This window comes from Geotrypetes seraphini, chromosome 10, assembly GCF_902459505.1.
Source record: "Geotrypetes seraphini chromosome 10, aGeoSer1.1, whole genome shotgun sequence".
NCBI classification, from domain to species: Eukaryota; Metazoa; Chordata; class Amphibia; order Gymnophiona; family Dermophiidae; genus Geotrypetes; species Geotrypetes seraphini.
The window spans coordinates 26,624,711-26,650,063 of NC_047093.1; the positions used below are offsets into that span (position 1 = coordinate 26,624,711).

General features: G+C 44.0%; 1 protein-coding gene across 4 annotated transcripts in view; it reads right to left on the reverse strand.

The window, feature by feature from the left end:
* The window catches only part of ACSF2 (acyl-CoA synthetase family member 2), a 131,621-nt gene extending 110,412 nt beyond the window's left edge, over positions 1-21,209 (reverse strand). For 3 of the 4 annotated variants that reach the window (XR_004540863.1, XR_004540862.1, XM_033960851.1), the window contains exons 1-3: positions 21,052-21,209; positions 9,493-9,688; positions 2,894-3,022 (exon numbers count right to left, since the gene is read on the reverse strand). Coding sequence is in view for 2 of the 4 variants with exons in the window: in XM_033960851.1 (XP_033816742.1) it covers positions 2,894-3,022; positions 9,493-9,688; positions 21,052-21,137 (411 nt within the window). In the remaining 2 variants the exon portion in view is untranslated. Of the gene's footprint in view, positions 1-2,893; positions 3,023-9,492; positions 9,689-20,427; positions 20,554-21,051 lie in introns of those variants that run through there. The other variant, XM_033960852.1, reaches the window with a different exon arrangement.
* Positions 21,210-25,353: the final 4,144 nt, after the last annotated feature.

Here is a 25,353-nt window from a genome sequence, read left to right on the forward strand (position 1 = left end):
TTTATATAGCACGCACACGCATATACCGCGCATGCTGCTATAACCTCCTCCCGCCACTCCCGCTTACTCCCTCTGGAATCTCGGAGAGAGCGAGACCAGAAGGCTTTGAGCATGCGCAAATGCTCAAAGCCCAGTCCAGCCCGGCACAGGGAAGAGGGAGGATCTCCCTCGCACAACCCAGCCCAGCCCAGCCCAACGAGGGAGGATCTTCGGGCACTGGCACGTCCTATGCATTGGTGCTGGTGCCGGTGCCCAATCGGATAAGCGACCGATGTCTTTGGGGTGCTGGGAGGGATGTAGGATCGCGGGGGAGGGGGGGTGACGCAAGCGAGGGGGAGGATGCCGGTTCGCAGGGGGATGCCGGATCACACTGAAAAAAAAAATTTGTATAATGCGCTCACACATATAACGCGCATGGTTATACTCGGTTTGTAAAATCGTGTATAACGCGTGCGTTATATGCGTGAAAATACGGTACTTCATAATATATGTATATATATATTAATTCTTTATTTTTTCATTTGTATGGACCTTCGGATATCAACTGGACCTTGAATAATGCCCAGCAATCTCTTGTCTTCATCAGTCCACTTTATTGTTTATTTACTCAAAACTCTAAAATTCATTTAGTTTCATACTTATTCTTAATTTCATAATTCCATAACTATTTCTTCATTGTATTTCATTTTAATTTCCTTCATTTCCTTACTTGATGTCTTTTTCTTCTAATTTAATCTTATTACTTAGCTACTTAGCTTCGAGGTTAGCTCTCAAATGTTCATCAATGCCACCTCTCCCGACATGTATGTTTCAAACAATGTTTTTCTTCAGTGTCCAGGGGAACAATCGAGTGTGTGCAGTCTTTCTTCAAACAAGAAGAAAGACTGCATACACTCTGCACACACTTTCTTCAAACAAGAAAGTGCGATTGGCTGGCCCAGAATTGACGTCGGAAAGAAGACTTCCTGTCGGCTTTAGCAGTAGTGGCAGGGCGGTAAGAGAAGGGGACCCGGGGAAAGGAAGGAGGGAGGGACAGAAAATGATCGCCTGTCCCGTTGTCCCCGAGCACAGCTTCGGGACAACGGGACAGGAGGTCTGAAAACGGACCTATGGTCATTTTAATTTTGCCAGCCCTGCGCGGACCGGCAGAAATTTCCTGCGGACCGGCATCGGTCCGCGGACCGGCGGTTGAAGAACAATGGCCCAAAGATGACCTACTTAAATTTGTAACTATGTATTTGTAATTATGACCTAACTGTATTAATAACTGTACTTCTCTACCTGTACAAGCAATTCTGTTGAATGTCTATGTCAAACTAAACTGTCCATTGTAACTTCCTGGGTAATGACCCTTAAGCTCTTGTAAAGTAATCTGAGCTTGAACTGAATAGGAACAGGCGGAATAGAAAACATGATTAACATAACATAACATACATGTAGGCCTCTCCGGCGCTGACTAGGCAGATTCAGCAGCACTTAACCAGATGGTGCAACGGAAAATGCCAGCTCAACGTCGAAGCCGAAACTGGCTATTTTGAGAGTGTTCTGGGGAGGGTGGAGTCAACACTTAGCTGGGTTAAGCGCTGATATTCTATATGTGGTTCTTCCTAGCAAGTTAAGTGCTGAATTTTGGACTTTTTTTTAGTTCAATCTTTATAAAATTTTAACATCTTACAGAATAATGCAATTCACAAATTGATCATAACATATGTATACATACATTAAGGAAATCCTTGCAGAAACACATCAATATCTTATCTACCCATCCCTCCCTTCCCCAAACCCCCCACCTTCCCATTTTTCTGGCAGGTCATTCATGCAATCACACATATTACTAAAGGGCCCCACACCTCTACAAAGGAGGCCATTTTTTAATGTATTATTTATGTAGAGCTTATTTGTTTTTAGGTTAATTTTAATTTTCGTTTTGATAAAAAGCTTTTTTATGGTTGTTTATAATTTATGCAGACATAGTAGGTCCTTGTTTTAAACAATGCTGTACTTTTGATATGTTATTTGGTTTTATTCTTTGCTGTTTTTTAACATAATATTTTTATATTTTTAATATTTGCTGTTTATGTTTTTATGTATAATTATGTTTATTTACTTTTTATTGTCTATATATATAATTTGTAGACTCCTGATGCAGGCCGGATGGCCGAAACATGATCATGTCGAGTCATTGAGTTGCTTTGGATGTATGAATTATTTTGGATGAATAAAGACCATTGGATTTATCAGATGAGTTGAAAGACACTTTTTTGTGCACCATTCTGATTGGACATTTATTTCCACTTTGCTCTTGCTTGTTCGATTTCTGTGGAATTGTTTCCCCTGTTTTATTGTGAGGTCATTCATGCAATCACATATATTGCTTAACAAAACCCTCTAAAGGGCCCCACACCTCTACAAAGGAGGCCATATTCCCAGATCTTTCAGCTACATTAGCTTCATGTCGATAATAGAGGCATACAGTTGCCCACCAAAAATGGAAGCTCAAAAGAGTGAAGTTTTTCCAGTTGCTGACTGTTAATATCAGGAATAATTTATTTTTGTTTACCGTCAAAAAGGTTACCGAAGCAATGTGCGTTCCACATATCACCGTTCCCTATGAGAAAGGTATACGAACTTCCAATATACATTGAGTGTCTGTAATCAACAGATACCATATGAATCTTTATGAGTTGATGAAACTGTAGCCTCTAAGGTGAAAGAATCTTCCAATAAATTTTGGTTTTGTAACCATTTCAAATCAAGGAGTGTTTCTGTGGGCACCCGGTATATAGGGAAGTATATGTTTTTTTTAGTATTTTGACTCTTCCCTATTTCCGGAATATGTAGAGGATGGCCTTTCCCTATCCATGACTTGCAAATAGGGAAGTTGTTTCCTTACCAGAATGATGCCCGCCTGAGCTGTGGCAAGTTGCAACAGAATCCACTCATAGCTATTGGGACCCCAAACAGCCAGTCGGTCTCCCTTCTTCAGACCAAGGGCCAGGAGTCCAGCTGCTAATTGATCAACCTGCAATACCCAAGAGAGCTCAGTTAATTACCCTTACTAGAGCTGAACTAAGGATTTTCCATTGGACAAGCAGGATGAGTCAGTCACATGTAAATGAATCAGCCATGTGAAAGTGGCATATTGTGCCACGGGATTTCATCACCTACGTGTGTCTGACATATCCTGCTGTCCACAGAGAGCCTCCATTACAGGTAAACAACTTTGCTTTCTCCATGGAAAAGCAGGATGAGTCAGCCACTTTTAGGTGATGTAAGGTGCCGTAGTCTGACTTATCCTGCAATCTATTGAGAATCCCCATTACAGGTAAGCAATACCTCCTTTCTCTATGAACAAGCAGGATGAGTCAATCAGGTGAAGGCAAAAACAGGAACATGACAGTAATGGGAGATTTTAACTACCCCGGGATAAACTGGAGTATTGGAAACTCGAACTGTGTGAGGGAAACAGAATTCTTAGAGGCTGTGAGGGACTGCTTTATGGATCAGCTTGTCAAGGAACCAACAAGAGGGAATGCCACTCTTGACCTAATCTTCAACGGACTAGGGGGACCTGCAAAAGAAGTGGAAGTAGTAGGACCACTAGGAAACAGCGATCACAACATGATCCAGTACAAATTAGAAGTAGGTACAGCAAAAGGGAAGAGAACCACAGTGACAACGTTCAATTTCAAGAAAGGGAACTATGATGCTATGGTAAGGAAAAAACTCAGAAACAGCTCAAGGAAAACAGAAACCGTAGAGCAAGCCTGGTCTCTATTCAAGGGCACAGTGCAAGAAGCGCAACATATGTACATCCCCAGATTTAGAAAAGGGTGCAAAAAAAAACCGAACAAAAAACCCCGCATGGATAAACAATGAAGTGGAAATGGAAAAAGGACCAAACTGGGGAAAACTGGAAGGAACACAGGAAACGCCAAAGAGAATGTCATTAAGTGGTTAGGAGAGCAAAAAGGGAATACGAAGAGAGGCTAGCCAGGGAGGCAAACAGCTTCAAATCGTTCTTCAGATATGTTAAAGGGTAGCAACCGGCGAGGGAAGAAGTAGGACCGTTGGATGATGGAGACAGAAAGGGAGTGATAAAGGAGGAAAAAGAAGTAGCTGACAGGTTAAATAAGTTCTTCTCGTCAGTCTTCACAAGCGAGGACACATCCAGTGTACCAGAACCCGACGTGATCTTCCATGGAGACCAAGAAGAAAAACTGTCAACAATAGAGGTGACACACTAAATACAAAAGTTCCCCAGTGGAAAAACTTAACCAAATATTATAAACCAAATAATTCCCACTTAACCTAACATGTTAGTGAAAGTTCAATTCTAATAGCAGGAATTGGCCTCAGTAGTGGAGCCTACGCGTAGTCGAAATCAATGACTGGGGTATTCAGCGTAGTTGTCCTTGCTCCTTATTCTCCAATCATTGGCCTTAATCCTGTTAAATTACTTTATTCAAAAAAATCCAATCTGCTATAAATTTCTTATTTTTTCTTTTTCCAATTTTATAACTTATTATCATTAAAACATTCTATTAAACTCATTTTACCCCTTTCATTACACTCTCATTCTATTCCTTTCACTACTCTGTCATTCTACTCCTTTCATTACATTATTATATATTTCTCATGAAACTGCCTGCTTTCTATTATATCTATTGATAGTTATTTTAAACTAGGCAACATTCATTATTCCAAAAGCCTACTTATCTTGAGTCAGCACTTGTATTTCAAAACAGCCAACGTGGCCAGCGTTTCGTGGGCACAAACTCAAACCCACTGCATCAGGGCCAGATAATTTGGGAAACAAGTCGTTGCTGCTCAATGTTTATTTGAAAGCGGTCTCAATTCATTGATTTCGACTACGCGTAGGCTCCACTACTGAGGCCAATTCCTGCTATTAGAATTGAACTTTCACTAACATGTTAGGTTAAGTGGGAATTATTTGGTTTATAACAATAGAGGTGAGCCATGAGGATGTCCTCCAACAGATAGATATATTGAAAAGCGACAAATCACCAGGCCCGGACGGAATCCACCCTAGGATACTAAAAGAACTAAGAAATGAGATAGCGGGAATACTCCAACGAGTATGCAACCTATCCTTGAAAATGGCGAGATCCCGGAGGACTGGAAGATAGCAAATGTTACACCTATCTTTAAAAAGGGGTCGAAAGGAGACCCGGGAAACTACAGGTCAGTAAGTTTGACATCGGTTCCGGGCAAGATGGTAGAAGCACTGATAAAGGACAGCATCTGTGAGCACATCGAAAAAAAATGGGCTGATGAAAGTGAGCCAACATGGCTTCTGCAAGGGAAGATCGTGCCAAACAAACTTACTGCACTTCTTTGAGGGGGTAAACAGCCAGTTGGACAAAGGGGAACCCGTAGACATCATTTACCTCGACTTCCAAAAGGCCTTTGACAAGGTACCCCATGAGCGGCTACTTAGGAAGCTGTGGAACCACGGGGTGGAAGGGGACATAGACAGATGGGTCAAACACTGGTTGGCAGGCAGAAGGCAAAGGGTTGGAGTGAAGGGTCACTATTCGGGCTGGAGGAGGGTCACGAGCGGAGTTCCGCAGGGGTCGGTACTCGGACCGCTGCTGTTCAATGTATTTATTAATCACCTGGAAACGGGGACGAAGTGTGAAGTTATAAAATTTGCAGATGACACTAAACTCTGTAGCAGGGTTAGAACTGCGGAAGAGTGTGAGGACCTACAAAGAAACCTAAACAAACTGGAGGAGTGGGCGAATAAATGGCAGATGAGCTTCAGTGTCGGGAAATGCATGGTCATGCATATAGGGAAAAAGAACCCGATGTTCAGTTACCAAATGGGGGAATTAGTATTAGAGGAAAGTAACCTTGAAAAAAGACTTGGGTGTGCTGGTGGACACAACAATGAAGTCAACGGCACAATGCGCAGCAGCCGCGAAGAAGGCAAACAGAATGTTGGGCATTATTAAGAAGGGTATTACGACCAGAACGAAAGAAGTCATCCTGCCGTTGTATCGGGCAATGGTGCGGCCGCACCTGGAGTACTGTGTCCAGTATTGGTCATCGTACCTTAAGAAGGATATGGCAATACTTGAGAGGGTCCAGAGGAGAGCGACACAAATGATTAAGGGCATGGAAAACCTTTCATACACTGAAAGATTGGAGAGACTGGGGCTCTTCTCCCTGGAAAAGCGGAGACTCAGAGGAGACATAATAGAGACCTACAAGATCATGAAGTAGAGAGGGACAGATTCTTCAAACTTTCAAATAATAAAAGAACAAGAGGGCATTCAGAAAAATTGAAAGGGGACAGATTTAAAACGAATGCTAGGAAGTTCTCCTTTACCCAACGTGTGGTGGACACCTGGAATGCGCTTCCAGAGGGCGTAATAGGGCAGAGTACGGTACTGGGGTTCAAAAAAGGATTGGACAATTTCCTGCTGGAAAAAGGGATAGAGGGGTATAGATGGAGGGCTACTGCACAGGTCCTGAACCTGTTGGGCCACCGCGTGAGCAGACTGCTGGGCACGATGGACCTCAGGTCTGACCCAGTGGAGGCATTGCTTATGTTCTTATGTTCTATGGCAGATTACATCACCTACATGTGGCTGACAAGTTGCTGTCCATAGCGAATCCCTATTACAAGTATGTCCTAGATTGGGACCTTATGTGCAACAGATCTAAATTGGAGAATGATACGGGGACAATTTTTTCCCCGTCCCCACGGGAACTCATTTTCCCATCCCGGCGAGTTATTTTCCTGTGCCTGTCCCATTCCTGCAAGCTCCTTCCTCATCTGCACAAACCTCAAACACTTTAAAATCCTAAGTAGCAACATTCTAGAGCTCAGATTGTGATGTCATAATGCCTCATTCCACCAATGCCTAAGTTCTGTCCTCATCTGCACAAGCCTCAAACATTTTAGAATCATGAGTAGCAACATTCTAGAGCTCAGATTGTGATGTCATAATGCCTCATTCCACCAATGCCTAAGCTCCGTCCTCATCTGCACAAGCCTCAAACACTTTAAAATCCTAAGTAGCAACATTCTAGAGCTCAGATTGTGATGTCATAATGCCTCATTCCACCAATGCCTAAGCTCCGTCCTCATCTGCACAAGCCTCAAACACTTTAAAATCCTTAGTAGCAACATTCTAGAGCTCAGATTGTGATGTCATAATGCCTCATTCCACCAATGCCTAAGCTCCATCCTCATCTGCACAAACCTCAAACACTTGTAAATCACAAGTGTTCGAAGCTTGTGCAGTTAAGGCAGAGCTTACAGGAATGGGGCGGGAACAGGGACAGCAGCAAAACTCGTGAGGACGGGGTGGGGAAATTGAGTTCCTGCGGGGACAGGGGAAAATTTGTCCCTGTGTCATGCTCTAGTCTAAATCATAGATTTCCGCCACTGAACCATTTTGAGTACGCCGGATGACTTACACGGTTACTAATTACTACTTACAATACAATATGTCCACTTATATTTTTCTAGATACAATAAATTGAACTTTGCACTCCAATAAAAAAGATTGGACCTGGTTTGCCGTGGTGTATTATTGCTCTTTTGGCACGGCTGCCTTTTGTTGTGTTCTGTGTTTTTTCTTGATTTGCTCAATAAAATATATTTAAAAAAAAAAAAAAAAAAGATTGGACCATAAATGATTTTACAATAGTCCAGTTGTATCATCAATAATGCCTGGACGAGCAACTTAAAATTGTTCAAAATTAAGCAGATGTTTGATCCTTCTATCATCAGTACCATAAATGCCTTTTTTTAACTATACTATTTACCTGATGAAGTAAGGACAGTGTCCGATCAACAAGAATACCAAGGACCTTCAAGAATGGATTCTAGTTGGAAATTCATGCCACTTGACTTAACCTAACGGTTTTACAAGGGTTGCTGACTGTAGCATGCTCTAGAGAATGACACGGTGACATAATTCATCACCGTTCCCGTCCCCGCGGATAACCGTGGGAAATAATCCCATGCCATTTTCTAGTGTCTATTTCAACCTCGGTCCTTCTACGCCAGCAATCTTCAAAGCAAAGCTTGCGGGTCAGTGGTTGTGGCCATTCATACTCTGATTCTTATGTGAGCCAAGGATAATGAAGCCATTGTGACATCACTGATGTGATTGGCTCTTAGGCACTGGTGGAATGAGGCATTATGACATCACAATATCTGCTCTGGATACCAGAGACTGTCATTCTGTAGTGTCTGTTTCAACCTCAGTCCTTCTACACCAGCATTCTTCAAAGCAAAGCTTGCGGGTCAGTGGTTGTGGCCATTCATACTCTGATTCTTCCCTCTCTCCTTAAAGAATGACATGAAGATGATTTCCCGCGGTTATCCGCGGGGACGGGGACGGGAACGGTGATAAATTTTGTCACCTTGTCATTCTCTAATGCTGTTGTACTAATCACCTTTGTTTTACTTCAAGCACTAATTTCAACACAAAGTTGATGTGGTTAAGTGAACACTCAGACCCACAGCTGAGGTCCAGTGAAACAAGTTCACAGGGCAGCTGTTAAGGAGACCATCATAGTTGTTCACAGTCTCCCCCACCAAACAAAGACTAAATAACAAAAAATAAAACTTAAATGGAAATAAAATCATAAATTTCACAACAACTTAACTTTGAATGGTGTAGATGGTACACATAACTGCTCCAGGCTCCTCCGTTTATTCACAATACCGACCCCCCAACCTAGGTTTCACCCGCTGGCTTCTTCAGGAGGGGTACTACAATTACAAGATGCAGAGAGAGTATTTCAAAATGTAGTGCTTATTTAGTTAGTAAGCTGTGTGGTGCAGTGTTGATTTGAGTCATCTTGTAATTGTAGTACCCCTCCTGAAGAAGCCAGCGGGTGAAACCTAGGTTGGGGGGTCGGTATTGTGAATAAACGGAGGAGCCCGGAGCAGTTATGTGTACCATCTACACCATTCAAAGTTAAGTTGCTGTTAAATTTATTATTTTATTTTCTTCAAGTTTGTGTGTGGTTATTTAGTCTTTGTTTGGTGGAGGAGACTGTGAACAACAATGATGGTCTCCTTAACAGCTGCTCCGTGAACTTGTTTCACCGGACCTCAGCTGCGGGTCTGAGTGTTCACTTAACCACATCAGCTTTGTGTTGAAATTAGTGCTTGAAGTAAAACAAAGGTGATTAGTACAACAGTGATTTATAAGTATCACCTTGGATAAATATATTCCCTTGCTGTTTTTTGATTATATTCTCTAATGCTGACCATAAAAACTGAGTTTCTTTCTTTATGTGTATTTCAATGTATAAAGAGTTATTCAGTTTTCAACATTATCTAAAATTAGAACCTAGTTTGTCTTCAATGTCAGACATTAATTTCGGAAGGGTAGCTAATGTGAACTGGTTGCTCCTTGCCTAACTGGCTGTGATATGCTGTACTGAGGGACAGAAAGAAGCAGGTAAGATTTGGTGAGATTCCTTTGTGCAAAACATTACCTCTTGTTTGAGCTGTGCAAATGTCTTACGAACCCCGTTCCATGAGGTCACCAATGCCTCACGCTCTGGAAATCGATTGGCCGTCTCCACCAGACACTGACCCACTGTCTTTTGCAGAAGCGGGGTCAGGGAGGTTCCATGGACATAGCTGGCATTCGTCACTGGTTTGGTGGGTGGTGTGTCTACGTAGAGGGTGCTTTATCACAGGGAAAAAAATGAAACAGATGGATTATAACTGGTCAGGTACCCTCAAAACTGTTAGCAGGGCCGCAATCCAGTCGGGTTTTCAAGATTTCCCCCAATGAATATGCATGAGATCTATGTGCATGCACTGCTTTCAATGCATATTCATTGGGGAAATCCTGAAAACCCGACTGGATTTGGCCCTCAAGGAGAGACTTTGAGATCCCTGTGTTAAATGTATTCACAGTCTTTAATCCAAAAAAAACTCCCCCAAAGCTCGTGCTCTTTTCGTTTACCCTTCAGTGAAGGGATGTAAGTTTAAAAGATATCACAAACATATAGCTTTCAATCCTTAACCCTACTCCTCTGCCCTCCAACCCAACCAGCTGATTAACCATTCCCCTTAACTGCATCCATGACATCCTGTTTGTCCGTCTTGCCAGTTTAGATTGTAAGCTCTGTCGAACTGTTTTCTTACACTTTGTGACTCTGTACAGCACTGCGTGTATCTGGTAGCATAAGAGCATAAGAATTGCCACTGCTGGGTCAAACCAGAGGTCCATCATGTCCAGCAGTCTGCTCATGCGGCAGCCCTCTGGTCAAAGACCAGCGCCCTAACTGAGACTAGCCCTACCTGCGTACGTTCCAGTTCAGCTACCAAGTCTATTCCCTTCAGTACCTTGAATGTTTCGATCATGTCCCCTCTCAATCTGAGGGAGAAGAGGCCCAGAGAATTAATAGTATTAGTACACTGTCTTATCAGGCCACCCTCTGAGACAAAGATTTTAAGCAACTATTCTTCCTATCCATGTCATACTTGGGTTTTAGAAGGCATTTTAAGACTTATTTGTTCTCTAGATTTCTGGGTAATTAATTTCTTCAGAGTTCTATTTGTGACTTAGGTTAATCTTTTGTAAACCACATAGATCGTCATGGTATGTGGTCTATAAGTTGATTTTATGTAATGTTTATGTTTTGGAAAGGAAACAGGACTCGGGGTTGTTCACCCTCTCCAAGGTAGGGAGAACAAGAGGGCACTCTCTAAAGTTAAAAGGGAATAGATTCCATACGAACATAAGGAAGTTCTTCTTCACTCAGAGAGTGGTAGAAAAATGGAACGCTCTTCCGGAGTCTGACATAGGGGAAAACATCCTCCAGGGATTCAAGACAAACTTAGACAAGTTCCTGCTGAACCAGAACGTACGCAGGTAAGGCTAGCCTCAGTTAGGGCACTGGTCTTTGACCTAAGGGCCGCCGCAGGAGCGGACTGCTGGGCTCAATGAACCACTGGTCTGACCCAGCAGTGGCAGTTCTTATGTTCTTATTGTTCTCTTTCTCCATATGGCAGGAGTTCTCAATCCAGTTGGTTTTTCAGGACAGCCACAATGAATACACATGAGACAGATTTGCACACAATTTGCATGTCAATTTATCTCATTCATATTGATTGTGAGTATCCTGAAAAACTGACTGGCTTATGTCCCAAAGAATGGGTTGAGAATCCCTGTCCTATAGTGAGACACAACTCTTCCAATAAAGCAATGATTTGCAGTCTAACCCTTGGGACTCCCAGTCAGCTAAGTTTTCAGAATATCCATATGCACGAGAAATCTACACTCAACGGAGATGGAATATGTAAATCTCTCTAAGACTAAGGGATTTGCGGCACTGAAATAAATAGACAGAATTGGACACTAAAAATTCCACAATATTTTGGGATGCAAGTCCGAAACCAAGACAGGCCAGAAAGTTTCCAGACTAGAACCGGGTAGCTTAGCAGCTCTGGAAATGTTTCATTTCTGATTCTACCCCAAGGCTAGCTCCTGACAAGCGCAAGCATACAAGGGCAAACCAAACTTATACCGGGTATGAACAAGACCGGCACCACAGAGAGCCCTTCTTGCCAAGTGGCCCATGCCTGCGGCTCTGTCTGTATCTAATCTAATCTAATCTAATCCTTAGGTTTGTATACCGCATCATCTCCACGTTCGTAGAGCTCGACGCGGTTTACAGTAGGAGAAATAGGAAGGAACTAAAACAGAGGGTTAGAGGTAGAAGTGTGAAGAAAATTTAGAGGACTTGGGATGCCAAGATAGAAGAGTTTCCTTGATTCCTAAGTTGGAGGGAGACTTACATTTTTTGAGAAAAGCCAGGTTTTCAGATGTTTGCGGAAAACTTGGAGAGAGCTCAAGTTCCGAAGAGGGGAGGTAAGGTTGTTCCAGAGCTCAGTGATTTTGAAGTGGAAGGAGGTCCCTAGCTTTCCTGTGTGGGAAATGCCTTTTAGCCTGTATGTTGTAATTATGCCTTGTGAGCCCCTCTCTCTGCAGCAACAGCTAAGCAAGTTCCGAAAGGAAGTGTGCTCTTAGTCTCCAAGCCTACTTCCTTTTACATCGAATTCAAAAACCAGAGTGCTTGTTTTCGGCATCTGACCTCATCTCTGCAAGCAGCAGTTCCAGGAAGTTCAGCTTTACCCTGGTTTAACATAGCTGCAGAAGCCAATAGGGTTACCATATGGCTCCAGAAAAAGGAAGACGGATTGAGACATCCACATCCAGGTTTCACTTCCTCAATAGAAGCAAAACTCAGATGTCTCAATCTGTCCTCCTCACTTCCATTGCTTTCAATGGAAGTAAAACCCGAATGTCTCAATCCGCGCTCCTTTTTCGGGAACTGCAGACAAACTTTTGCGTACTTTAGGTAAACAATAGATGAAGGGTGTACTGGGATGATTATTTACTAGAAAAGCTGCCTTCTTCGTAGTTAGCATACCAGTAGTTAGTGCCAGTTTAACTAGTTCTTTAATCTTGAGGCGGTCCAGAGGAGGGCGACGAAAATGATAGGAGGCTTGCGCCAGAAGCCGTATGAGGAGAGACTGGAAGCCCTGAATATGTATACCCTAGAGGAAAGGAGAGACAGGGGAGATATGATTCAGACGTTCAAATAATTGAAGGGTATTAACGTAGAACAAAATCTTTTCCAGAGAAAGGAAAATGGTAAAACCAGAGGACATAATTTGAGGTTGAGGGGTGGTAGATTCAAAGGCAATGTTAGGAAATTCTACTTTACGGAGAGGGTGGTGGATGCCTGGAATGCGCTCCCGAGAGAGGTGGAGGAGAGGAAAACAATGACTGAGTTCAAAGAAGCGTGGGATGAACACAAAGGATCTAGAATCAGAAAATAAGATTAAATATTGAACTAAGGCCAGTACTGGGCAGACTTACACAGTCTGTGTCTGTATATGGCCGTTTGGGGGAGGATGGGCTGGGGAGGGCTTCAATGGCTGGGAGGATATAGATGGGCTGGAGTAAGTCTTAACAGAAATTTCGGCAGTTGGAACCGAAGCACAGTACCGGGTAAAGCTTTGGATTCTTGCCCAGAAATAGCTAAGAAGAAAAAATAAAAAATTTAAATTGAATCAGGTTGGGCAGACTGGATGGACCATTCGGGTCTTTATCTGCTGTCATCTACTATGTTACTATGTTAATCATTGTAATAATTTCAAATACTGGATTGCCTGGTACTTGTCTATAGCAGTGTTTCTCAACTTGGTCCTGGAGTACCCCCTTGCTAGTCAGGTTTTCAGGATATCCACAATGAATATGCATGAGTGGGAGATATGATTGAAGTCTACAAAATCCTGAGTGGAGTAGAACGGGTACAAGTGGATCGATCTGTCACTCCGTCAAAAAATTGCAAAGACTAGGGGACGTTCGATGAAGTTACAGGGAAATACTTTAAAAACCAATAGGGGGAAATTTTTTTTTCGCTCAGAGAATAGTTAAGCTCTGGAACGCGTTGCCAGAGAATGTGGTAAGAGCGGATAACGTAGCTGGTTTTAAGAAAAGTTTGGACAAGTTCCTGGAGGAAAAGTCCATAGTCTGTTATTGAGAAAGACATGGGGGAAGCCAGGGCTTGCCCTGGATCGGTAGCATGGAATATTGCTACTCCTTGGGTTTTGGCCAGGAACTAGTGACCTGGATTGGCCATCGTGAGATCGGGCTACTGGGCTTGATGCACCATTGGTCTGATCCAGTAAGGCTATTCTTATGTTCTTATGAAAGAAATTTGCACATAATGGAGACAGTCTACACAAATCAAGTTTATGCATATTCAATGTGGATATCCTGAAAACCTGACTGGCAAGGGAGTACTCCAGGACCAAGTTGAGAAACACTGGTCTATAGAAGGCTGAATCTGAAAGCCATAGGGCAGGGGTGTCCAATGTCGGTCCTCGAGGGCCGCAATCCAGTCGGGTTTTCAGGATTTCCCCAATGAATATGCATTGAAAGCAGTGCATGCAAATAGATCTCATGCAGATTCATTGGGGAAATCCTGAAAACCCGACTGGATTGCGGCCCTCGAGGACCGACATTGGACACCCCTGCCATAGGGTAACTCTACAATAAAATGGAAAACCATTGAATCTAGGAGTCAGTTCCTGCTGTTGCTCCTTCCTTTCTTGGACAAGCCATTTCACCCTTTGTTGCCTCAAGTACAAATGTATATTAACATGTATGAACTGTGATTTAATGTGTGCTAAATAATGCAAGCCTTATTAAGACGGGGTTGTGGATTTGATATACCACCTTTCGGTGGAACAACCAAAAGGGGTTTGCATATATTATATGCAGGTACTTTCTCTGGTCCTACTGAGCTTACAAGAGCCCCTTTTACACAGCCACAGTGGCAAATGCACCGAAGACCACAGGAATTGAAAGGGCTTCAGTGCATTTGCCGCGGGAGAATCGCCACTGCGGCTTTGTAGAAGGAGCCCCAAGTTTTATACCTGGGGCGATGAGCTGCAGATGCTAAGCTCGCTGCGCCAGCCATTAGATTATCCTCATGTTTACCAGAAGGTGCTGCAGCCGTATCATGTGGTCCCACGCATGAATGTGATTTATATACCACAGGTCAAATTTTATGCAATGGGACTTATTTACTAATGTTTGTTAATAGCACTAATGGGCGATAACACCAATACGCACTTAAATAAATCTTGACAATTGAGCGCAGCGCGGAGGCGCGTGCCACAGAAAATTACAGTTTTTACGGCTCCGACAGGGGGGCGTGGGGGGGAACCTCCCCACTTTACTTAATAGAGATCGTGCCGCGTTGTGGGGGGTGTGGGGGGTTGTAACCCCCCACATTTTACTGAAAACTTCACTTTTTCCCTGTTTTTAGGGAAAAAGTTAAGTTTACAGTAAAATGTGGAGGGTTACAACCCCCCAAACCCCCCACAACGCCGGCGCGATCTCTATTAAGTAAACTGGGGGGGCTCCCCAACAAAACCCCCTGTCAGAGCCCCTAAAAACTGTAATTTTCTTCGGCGCGCGCCTCCGTCTTGCGCTCAGTTGTCAGCCCACGCCTTTGTCTTTCGCCGAGTTGTCTATGAACCGCTTAACTTATATGAATGCATTTCCCACCTCCCCCTCCCACCCTTTTACAAAACCGCGAAAGCAGTTTCTAGCGCTGGCTGGCGCGCTGAATGCTGTGTGCTTGCTCTGACACTCATGGGAACTCGATGAGCGGCGGAGCAGCACACAGCATTCAGTGCGCCAGCTGGCACTAAATCGCTTTTGCAGTTTTGTATAGTGGGGGGAGGGAGTGTTAATGTGCATTATCTGATTAACAGATGTTAGTAAATGAGGTTTTTAGATTGTTAATCCTCGGGGGGGGAGGGGATGGACAGGAAAATATCTTATGTAACTGAATATAATATGCTTTGAACCAGGGGTAGGGAACTCCGGTCCTCGAGAGCCGTATTCCAGTCGGGTTTTCAGGATTCCCCCAATGAATATGCATGAGATCTATTTGCATGCGCTGATTTCAATGCATATTCATTGGGGAAATCCTGAAAACCCGACTGGAATACGGCTCTTGAGGACCGGAGTTCCCTACCCCTGCTTTTTGAACTCTCAAACAAAAAGGTGTAAACTAAATTCCAATAAAAGTAACAGATGGCTTATTCACAGGGTACAGGACATCTGTGTGCCTGGTCCAAGTCTAAATCCAATTCAATCTGAGCAGAGCTGCCTCCTTTGCTCTTCAAAGGGTGAGGAGCAGCCAAGTGGTAGGGCTGCTGCCTCAGCACCCTGCGGTTGTGGGATCAAATCCCGGTGCTGCTCCTTGTGATCCTGGGTAAGTCACCTAATCCTCCAACGCTCACCGCTTTGGATGTGTAACCACAAAGAGGCGGTATACCAGTCCCATTCCCTTTCCCCCCCTAAATATTCAGGGGGTATGGTAGGTTGTATGTACACTTGGAAAGGCAGGCTGTCAATTCCTGCGATATGAGGAAGAGAAGAGAGGCTGTTTCATGCTTGCAAGAAGTTGGGTCCAGGTTCACTTAACATAACATCCAAGCAAAACCAGTTTATACTTTAAGCAGAAAGAGTCTTGCAACACACCTAAAGCGTAACCTCCAGGCCTGGAACTAATGAGATTTCAGCTTGCTTTGCATATATATCTGTTTCATGCTAGAGAACACAACAACTTTTGTGCCAGACTTAAAGTACATAGTGCTCCTCATACAGGGAGGGGGGAGGGAATCGACTTAGCGCTGAGGACAAGGAACCCAGGGTTTCAAATCCTGCTGGATATAATCTGTCAAGGCCACAAGGAGCTTCACCCCCCATTGCCTAAGGAACAAACTTAAAATGTAAACCCTCTGGGCTCAGGGAAATACATAACATAAAAACTCACTTCTATACCGCAAATGCCGCTAAGTTCTATGCCAGGGGTGTCAAAGTCGGTCCTCGAGGGGCCGCAATCCAGTTGGGTTTTCAGGATTTCCCCAATGAATGTGCATGAGATCTATTTGCATGCACTGCTTTCATTGGGGAAATCCTGAAAACCCAACTGGATTGCGGCCCCTCGAGGACCGACTTTGACACCCCTGTTCTCTGCAGTTCACAAAAGATAAAGAATACGAATGAGTTTCGACAACAAAATATATCTAATTCCCAAAAGATTCAATAAAAAGAGGCTTTTTTTAAGGCGCGACGAAACTGTTGGTAAGAGTTGGAAGACTTAAATAGGTGATTCAAATCCTTGGCCCATACCTTCTGTACCTATATGTAATCTTGCCACATAAGAGTAAAATCTAAATGAAAAAATACATACAATTCAGGAAATGTTCTTGGATGACAACTTGTATTACAGTCTTTTTATAGTGTTACTTTCCAAATGGCTGTAATGTATTTTTCTATGAAAAATATTTAAGTCCTGGATGTTGAGCTCTTACTTGAGCATGTGAGAAAGCCTCAGTCCCACCACTCCACCGCTATGGTAATTTCTAACAGCGGGAAGAATTAGGTGGTTCTTATCACCGGTTTCCCTGTTTTCGTTTGTTTATATCTTTAATCAATAAATTATTAAATATTTTTAAATACTTCATATTTTAATATGTAAACCTCTTATATTCCATTTCGTATAAGTTTTGGTACTTATCTTTATACTAGCCTAGCTCGGGAGCTGTGACCCGACATGTTTCGCACTCCCGTGCTTTATCAAGGGTCTCCTGAGGATATTCCTGTCATCCGACTCTATACGCTGCTTAAAAGCAACCCCCCACATTATAGAGAAAACTGAACTTTTCCCGAAAAAAACTGGAAAAAATTCAGTTTTCTCTATAATGGAGGATTCCAATCCCCCCCAAAAACCCCAACAGCAGCATGAACACTATGTGTGTGTGTGGGGGGGGGGGGTGGTTCCCCACTCACACCCCGCTTTGGAGCTCTTTAAAACTAAGTTTTCCCGCGGTGCGCTGGTGTCTTGCGCTGAATTGTCTGCCTTCTATTGTCGGCGCACTGGTGTTTCACGCGCGACTGACTATGAACCTCTTAGAACAATATGAGAGGAAAAATTATACATACAAAAGAAATATTACTCCTGAGAGGAGTGGCTTGGTAAGGTGGGTTCCGCCCCGGGCGCGGTCTTCCTTGGGGTACTCACACCCCTTCCCACCCCCTGTACCTTTTTATCTTCGGTGCGAGCAGCCAAGAAGTCGCTGCTCGCGTCGGCTTTGGCGCTCTCTGACATCAGTTCCGGGACCCACACCGAAGATAAAAAGATATGAGGGGAGAGGAGAGGGGCACCTGTGGCAGGGGGAGGTCAGGAAAGAGGGCGGGAGAGGTGCGCCACCGCCCAGGCGCGAGACTCTGTGTGGAGCCAGGGCTAGATGCACTACACACGGTCAGTAAGACTGCGTGGATCACTGTGGGCCGATGTTTTGGCCGATTCTGAAACAGCGATCAATGCTCAAACAAGCCTGCATGCAAACGATTCGCACGGAGGTTGGCCACCACCTCCGCTTTGATCCCGTCCAATCGAACGCTGTGAGAGTGACCCTCACACATTCGCAGAATAGTCCAGTTGATACGGGCGACGATGTACGCAGGCGCCAGATTTTCTATGTCTGTCATAGGAGTGGGTTATTGTAGCGTACGTCATCTTATGGGGCTGTTGAAAGGGGTGGCATTTACAGAACAGTTTTAAGATGGGTTTTTTTGTTGTTTTTTTCTGGTTTGGTGAGTATGATAGCATGGGCTGATGTTGGGTGGAAGTGCTGTATAAATCTCTAGCCCAGCTTGTACATATTTTAATCATGAGGAACAAAAATTTAGCCTTATCTCACTGGCCCCCATCTTTTTGCTGCTCTCTCTTTTAAATTTTATACTGCTAACAGGCACACATAAGATACACCTTCCTCACACGTGTTCACAACATGCATATAACACACATATACATCCCTGCTATTGTAAAAATTGTATTTATGGTATAAATGTTATACAGTACTTATTATATCAGGGCTGAACTATTGGTAAGACACGTAAGCAACTGGTCTTGACCAGTCACTTTTTCCGGTTCATAGTCAAAAGCGTGCGCCGACAAAGACGCGCTGAGACAATTGAGTGCAAGGCGGAAGCCCGCGCCAAAGAAAAACAGTGTTTTAAGGGGCTCCGATGGGGGGTGTTGGTGGGGAACCCCCCCACACTTTACTGAATACAGATTGCGCCGGCGTTGGGGGGGGGGTTTGGGGGGTTGTAACCCCCCTCATTATACTGGAAACTTGACTTTTTCCCTGTTTTTTAGGGAAAAAGTGAAGTTTTCAGTATAATGTGGGGGTTACACCCCTCCCAACGCCGGCGCGATCTGTATTCAGTAAAGTGGGGGGATTCTCCCCCACACCCCACGTCGGAGCCCCTTAAAACACTGTTTTTCTTTGGCGCGGGCTTCCGCCTTGCACTCAGTTGTCTCGGCGCACGCTTTTGACCTTTCACCCTTTTTCCGGATTGTGCTTTTTCTTTTTCTTTTTTTGGTGCGTCACGAAACAATGTTAGAGCATCAGTCACTCGGCTAGTTTACATGGCATTTCAATATTAATGACCTTATTTGCATGGCCAGATCGGAGAATGAGCGATCGTGCGGAAAACCATGCGATCGTCCTAAACCGGTTTAGACGATCGCTGACTTCAGTGCAGTGGTTCTCAACCCTGTCCTGGGGCACCCCCAAGCCAGTTGGGTTTTCAAGATATCCCTAATGAATATACATAAGACATATTTGCATGCCTGTCTCCTCCATTATATGCAAATCTCTCTCATACATATTCATTAGGGATATCCTGAAAACCCAACTGGCTGGGGGTCCCCTAGGATAGGGTTGAGAACCACTGCTTTAGTGCATCTAGGCCCTAGTTAGCTTTCTACTCTGGTCAAAGGAAAGGAATTCCCTTCATCTCCTACACCAGGGGTGTCCAACCTGTGGCCCGAGGGCCGCATGCAGCCCCGTGAAGTATTTTGTGCGGCCCTGGTCAAGGGCGATGCAGTGTTTTCCTCTGCTGCCCCCAGGTGTTTACCGTCTCTCCGGCTCCCTCCTCTGTCTTGCTGCAGCATTTGCGCGGCCCCAGAAACATTTTTTTCGGCCAATGCGGCCCAGGGAAGCCAAAAGGTTAGACACCCCTGTCCTTCACTGTTCCCAGTCTGTGAACTTATCTGCTTACTTTCAGGGTGACATCCCTGGCTATTTATTACCCTGTTACCATGGTATTCTATTTACCCTTAGATCTCTCTATTACTCTTTTATCTACCAAACGTTCTCTAAAACCCATAATTTCACCCTATTCTTATCTCCTAAAGACCTCCACTTCCCTTTGGGTAACTCTTTAGCCAACGTTTATTACCTTAAAAATTCAATGTCATCGCTTATTCTATTCCTTCAAATTTTGAATGTAATTCTTGTTTTTAGTTTGGATGATTCCTTCAAATGCATGACAAGTATGTAGTTTATCACCAGTCCCGGGGATACAGGGCGGTCTGTTGCAAAGGGAGTGGAAGTGCCTTCCATAAAACTCTACATGTCAAAAAATACACTTGTATCTCTGGCATTTGACACAGCGATAAAGGGATTTAACATAGCAAACAGTGGTAACAAGGCAGGGAAATGTAAAGTGGACGATCTGGAGAGACACTGCAAAGCTGTGAGTTCTTACTTTACCCAACTTCTCATTTCTGCAGAACTATTGGTCAAAAAATTCCCCTCCCCCCACCCACTCCTCCCCCCTCTTCAAAAAGAAGGCAAAATAGAAAAAGCTGGGGTATCTACTGTATATTTTCATAGCTGGAGCCATTGCCCTTAAATATAGAATTGAAATTAAAATGGAAGCAGTAAACAGTTCTCTGGCATGGGGGAGGGGGGTGGGGGGGGGGGGGAAGCAGAAGCCCAACTTGACAGTTCAAGCACAAGTTTCTTACTTCCTGCAGTCTTGGGCTGGAAGCCAAATTGCAGACGCTAACATGGATCCCAAGTGACTCTAGGCCAGTCACCTGTCCCGATGTCAACAGCCCCCCCCCCTCCCCCCGGGGAGGCACCGAGGGGCTGGATAAAGCGCGGGAAGATCCACGAGGTCCATGTTTTACCCGGTCCCTAAACCCGAGGAGTCGAGCAGTGAAGGTCCGTCACTCCTGTCCTGACAGATGGTGGAGGGTGATCGCGATGCTGGGGCTGGTGGGGGGGGGGGGGGTGAGGGGAGGGGGGTGTTCTTTCTGTCCACCTTCCCAGTTCCCCAGAACAGACCATGTCTATAAGAACTTGTAATTATAATGTCGATGTTTTTTTTAAAGCAAGTGGCATCCCTTGGCAAAAGAAAACTAGTCTAACCTGTCCCTTCCGACCCCCCCCCCCCCCCCAAGAGACGCCTTAAAGCCCTAGGATTACCAGGCTGGAACAGCTTTTCATCAAAAGTTAGGACCAAGCGGGCATGAATGCAGAGCGATCGCTTGAGTGCAAGTGATCGGTTGAGTGCACATGTCATCAGTGCCCTAGAAACCCGCCTGTCGCCTGTCTCCTTAACCTCCCTCCCCACATGCCCCTTGTACCTGGCACGGTGGATGCCCCGAAGCCCGACGATCCTCCTGCCTGGCCCGAGCACGGGTAGCCGTCGCAGCAGAGACAGCACAGCCATGAGGTCTGCGGGCAAGTGCAACTCAAGTGTGGGCCGTCCCGCTACTTACGGTCCCCCCCCCCCCTCCCCGCCTCTGGGTCTCCGGAGCCCCCCCCCCCCTCCCCCGCTTTCAGCAGGAAGACCGAGGAAGCCACCCCGTCCAGAAGAAAGTCCCTCGCCAGGCTCAGCCTACTCGGGCAACCCTGCTCGAAGGGGCGGGGACTGTCTGATGCAGAAGCCACACCCCTCCTCTTCAGGCGAGCCCCCGACAGTAGGCGTCAATTAATGCACCGTGAGGAGTGACCACATTGTCTCACGCACGATGGTTGGTGGTGGAGAAAATTGCATGACCACTGTGGGAAGTTAATAGATTTTGTAACAAGACAAGTTGGACCAGCATTATATCTGTTTGCAGCTTTGGATTCAGATTTTTTTTTTTTTTTTTTCCTTTTGTCTCTCTGGCCATGCCTGTAAAGATTTGTATCATCGTCTTTGAATTATGTCAGAACTGCAACAAATGATGGCCTCCTGGCCACTCAAGCAGCCAAACTAGACAACCAAATCGCCAATCCACTGACGGCATCCCTCGACTACAAGACTTTTAGAAAAGAAATAAAGACTCTGAAAAAAGAAATAATACCGCAAGTCTCAAACTCCACCTCTCACTAAAGCCAACTATCCCAAACAAATAACCTTACCCATTTCTCACTCTTTTTGAAAATGACCAATTTTTTTTAAGTTCTTGTTGTAATACATCTTGGATAATTCTTTTGTAATCCGCCTTGAACTGCAAGGTAATGGCGGAATAGAAATCCCTAATGTAATGTAATGTCTTTGGATGGGGGAGGGGGGTGACTAGGTGAAATTAGGTGTTTTTTTTGTGCATTTAGCATATTTTCAACTAGTGTTTAAGGCCGTTACATTAACAGGTGCTAGAATAGATGTCTGACTGTCTTTCTCCTGCCCCCCTGTCTCTTTCTTTCTGTCTCTCTCCCTGCCCCGTCTATCTTTTTTCTTTCTGTCTCTCTCCCCGCCCTGTCTATCTTTCTTTCTTTCTTTCTATCTTTCTTTCTCCCTCCCGCTGTCTATCTTTATTTCTTTCTTTCTATCTTTTTTTCTTTCTGTCGCTCTCCCTGCCCAGACCCTCACTGAAGCCGCCTTCCAGCGGTGCCAGCTAAGGGATCCCTTGCCCTTTCCTCAATCCAGCTGTGGTCAGTTGCCCGCACACTCCTGGCGGGGGAGGGGAGGAGTTCCTTTAGCTCTTGTCCGCTGAGGTGGGCCACCCCATCCATGCACTCTCTCTCTCCTACCTGCACTCCAAATGCCTGCTTCTCTCACCAGCCCAAAGCCTCTCTCTCTAGTGGCTATCCCATGTCTCTCTTCTCTTCACCAACCCAGGCCCCAACTCCCAATCAGGCATCTCTTTCCGCCCCCACCCAATTATCATTCTCCTCCTTAACAGGACGAAAAACAGAACCCTAAGCGCGCATGCGCACTCCTACCTGTGGGTCCCTACAGCTCATGGAAAACTGGTGCACGCAATGGGAGTGCGCATGCACGGCTTAGGGTTTTATTATATTAGATATGACTCATTTTTCGATATATTATATGGTAGTATCAATTTTATGGTTAATTCATGATAGTAGATTTAATACAGTGAAATTATTGATGCCTGAGTATATTATAGTGTATTTATTACTGAGATTAAAAAAATTTGTTTCTATATTGTGAATAGTACATTAAGATTCGTTGACTTGTGCAGTGAATATGCATGATAAAGATTTGCGCCCGGTGTTTCATGCATATTCACTGCAGTTAACCTGAAGAGCAGACGGGCTAGGTTCAAGGCAGGATTAACTCTTTGTTGGGCCCCTCATTGTAATTTAAATATATTTTAAAGCTTCCACAAATGGACCCTTACATGATTCTGACTGCAGAGGAAAACTGGCAGAGGAGGAAACAACACATAAGAGGCCTTGCTCGCTGGCTCCCCCTGCTGACTAGAAGGCAGTACACAGGGAGTGAGGAAGAATAGACAGACCTCTGTGGTGAACAATGGTTCTGCGCCCTCCCGATTCTCTTCTCTGTGGAAGCAGCTAACATACCAGGGCAAAACTCTACCTTGACTTATACATTTGAGAGAGCCCCTCCTAAATATTTGGGCCCTAGGTCCATGCCTAGTTTGCCTATGCTTCAATCCTGCCCTAGTTAGATTCCTCCCCGAAAAATAGGGTTAGGGGCCACATTTGAAAATGACACATTCCCCCATCACCTTCCACACACATAATTTAAAAAAACCCTTTTAATTGATAACTTATCACCCTCTCTTATTATCATTAAAATCTAAAATTTGGACTTATCATCAACAACTGGAAAATTAATTATATGCAAATGTTGTGCATAGAAACCCTGTGGCAAATATGGGGGGAGTATACTGGACGTATGCACACAGGAATTCATGGCACACATCGGCACTGGCTCTTCTGTGCCTACATATGAGCCTTGCAAGCATTATTTGAACTTGAAATTTTTGAAAGGCTCATGTGTAGATACAGAAGAACCGGTGACCGTGTGTGCTTTCATTTTTGCCCGAATATAAACTACATTAGCTTGTGGATTCTATATATGGCATCCAAAGTTGCATATGCAAATTTGAATGAGTGCACCAATTTGCATGCACTATTTAATGAGTGATAAGGTGATAACTAGCAATAAGTCAAATGACTCCAATTAGGACTTATGCACACATCTTGCTAAGTGCAATTCTCTAAAGATGCATGCATACATCTTTTAGCGTGCAACTGAAAAAGCTATGGAAGGGGGTCTGGAGTGTTCACGAAAGATGTATGCAGTATTATAGCATTCATTCTTTTAATTCGTTTTCTATCCCGCTTTCCCTACAGAGCTCAGAACGGGTTACAGTTTAAACATACATAAAATACAGTTAAGGGGTTACAATATGTCAGAATTACAGTACAAGGTTGTATCTTAATTCGATACATACTAGGGGGGTCTAATACCAATAAACCAATGATATGATGTCATTTAATTTTCTGCAGTCCAGCACATTTCACTACCCCCATAACACTGCATTTTGTGACAAAGTCGTCTCAGGTCCATCTTTCCCTGCCATTTCTCTTTCTATTTGTCTATGTATCCCCTTCAATAAAACATGAAGAAAATATGTTTGAGATAGTTCATCCTGGCACAAGAAAAAAAACTGACACAAACTTCTCGCAAACGGAGAAGTGAGTTAACCTTGTAATTCTCAGACTATGAATTAAAATCTGTTAAAAAAAAAAAAAAAACCACCCCCACAGGTGTTAAGCCTTCAGGTGATCTGCACATCTCTTAGCATCTGGATTGAATAGCTAATACCTTCGGTCCCATTGAATTCAAATGAGCAGTGCATTAATGTTTACACAATCCTTAGCGCACAGTTTACTTTGGGGATCTTTTAATAAAGTGTGGCCTTAATGCACTCTTCAGCGGGTCTTCCTTAAGTGATCAGGTCTTTTTTTCATGCGCAAAGTGATCAGGTCTTTTTCATGCTGCAAATACAAATCCTTTCCTCACTTTCTGCATTTTGCAGTTCGCCGATTGTCCAGCGTTACTCCGTGGGTTGCATTCATGAGACCTAAATTACATGCTTAAGATTCATATTTCCCTTTTAACTATTTCTTGTTAATAAGTTGTACCCTCACTACTTGTATCCTGTAATTCACCGACTGTCCAGTTTTATTCTGTAATTCGCTTATCCAGTAATTCGCTTTATCCTGTAATCCGCCTTATTCTGTAACTCGCTTTATTCTGTGATTCGCTTCATTCTGCAACTTGCCTCAGTGTCCAGCTCTATTTTAAATTTCGCAGATTGATCAGCTTTATTCCTTGGGTTGCATACATGAGATCTTTACCACATACCTTTTATCTGTTTCTTATGTAATAAGTTGTATCTATTTCTTATGTAATACGTTGTATCTATTTCTTATGTAATAAGTTGTACCCGCACTTCTTGCATTCTGTAATTCGCTGCAGTTCGCTGATTGTCCAGCCTTCTTCAATGTGAACCACCTAGAAGTCATTCGACTGTGGTGGTATAGAAGAATAAAGTTATTATTATATTATTACAAATGCCCATTAGGGGGCCTTTTACTAAAGTGCATTAAGTAGAGCAGTGTTTTTCAACCTTTTTTGGGCAAAGGCACACTTGTTTCATGAAAAAAATCACGAGGCACAC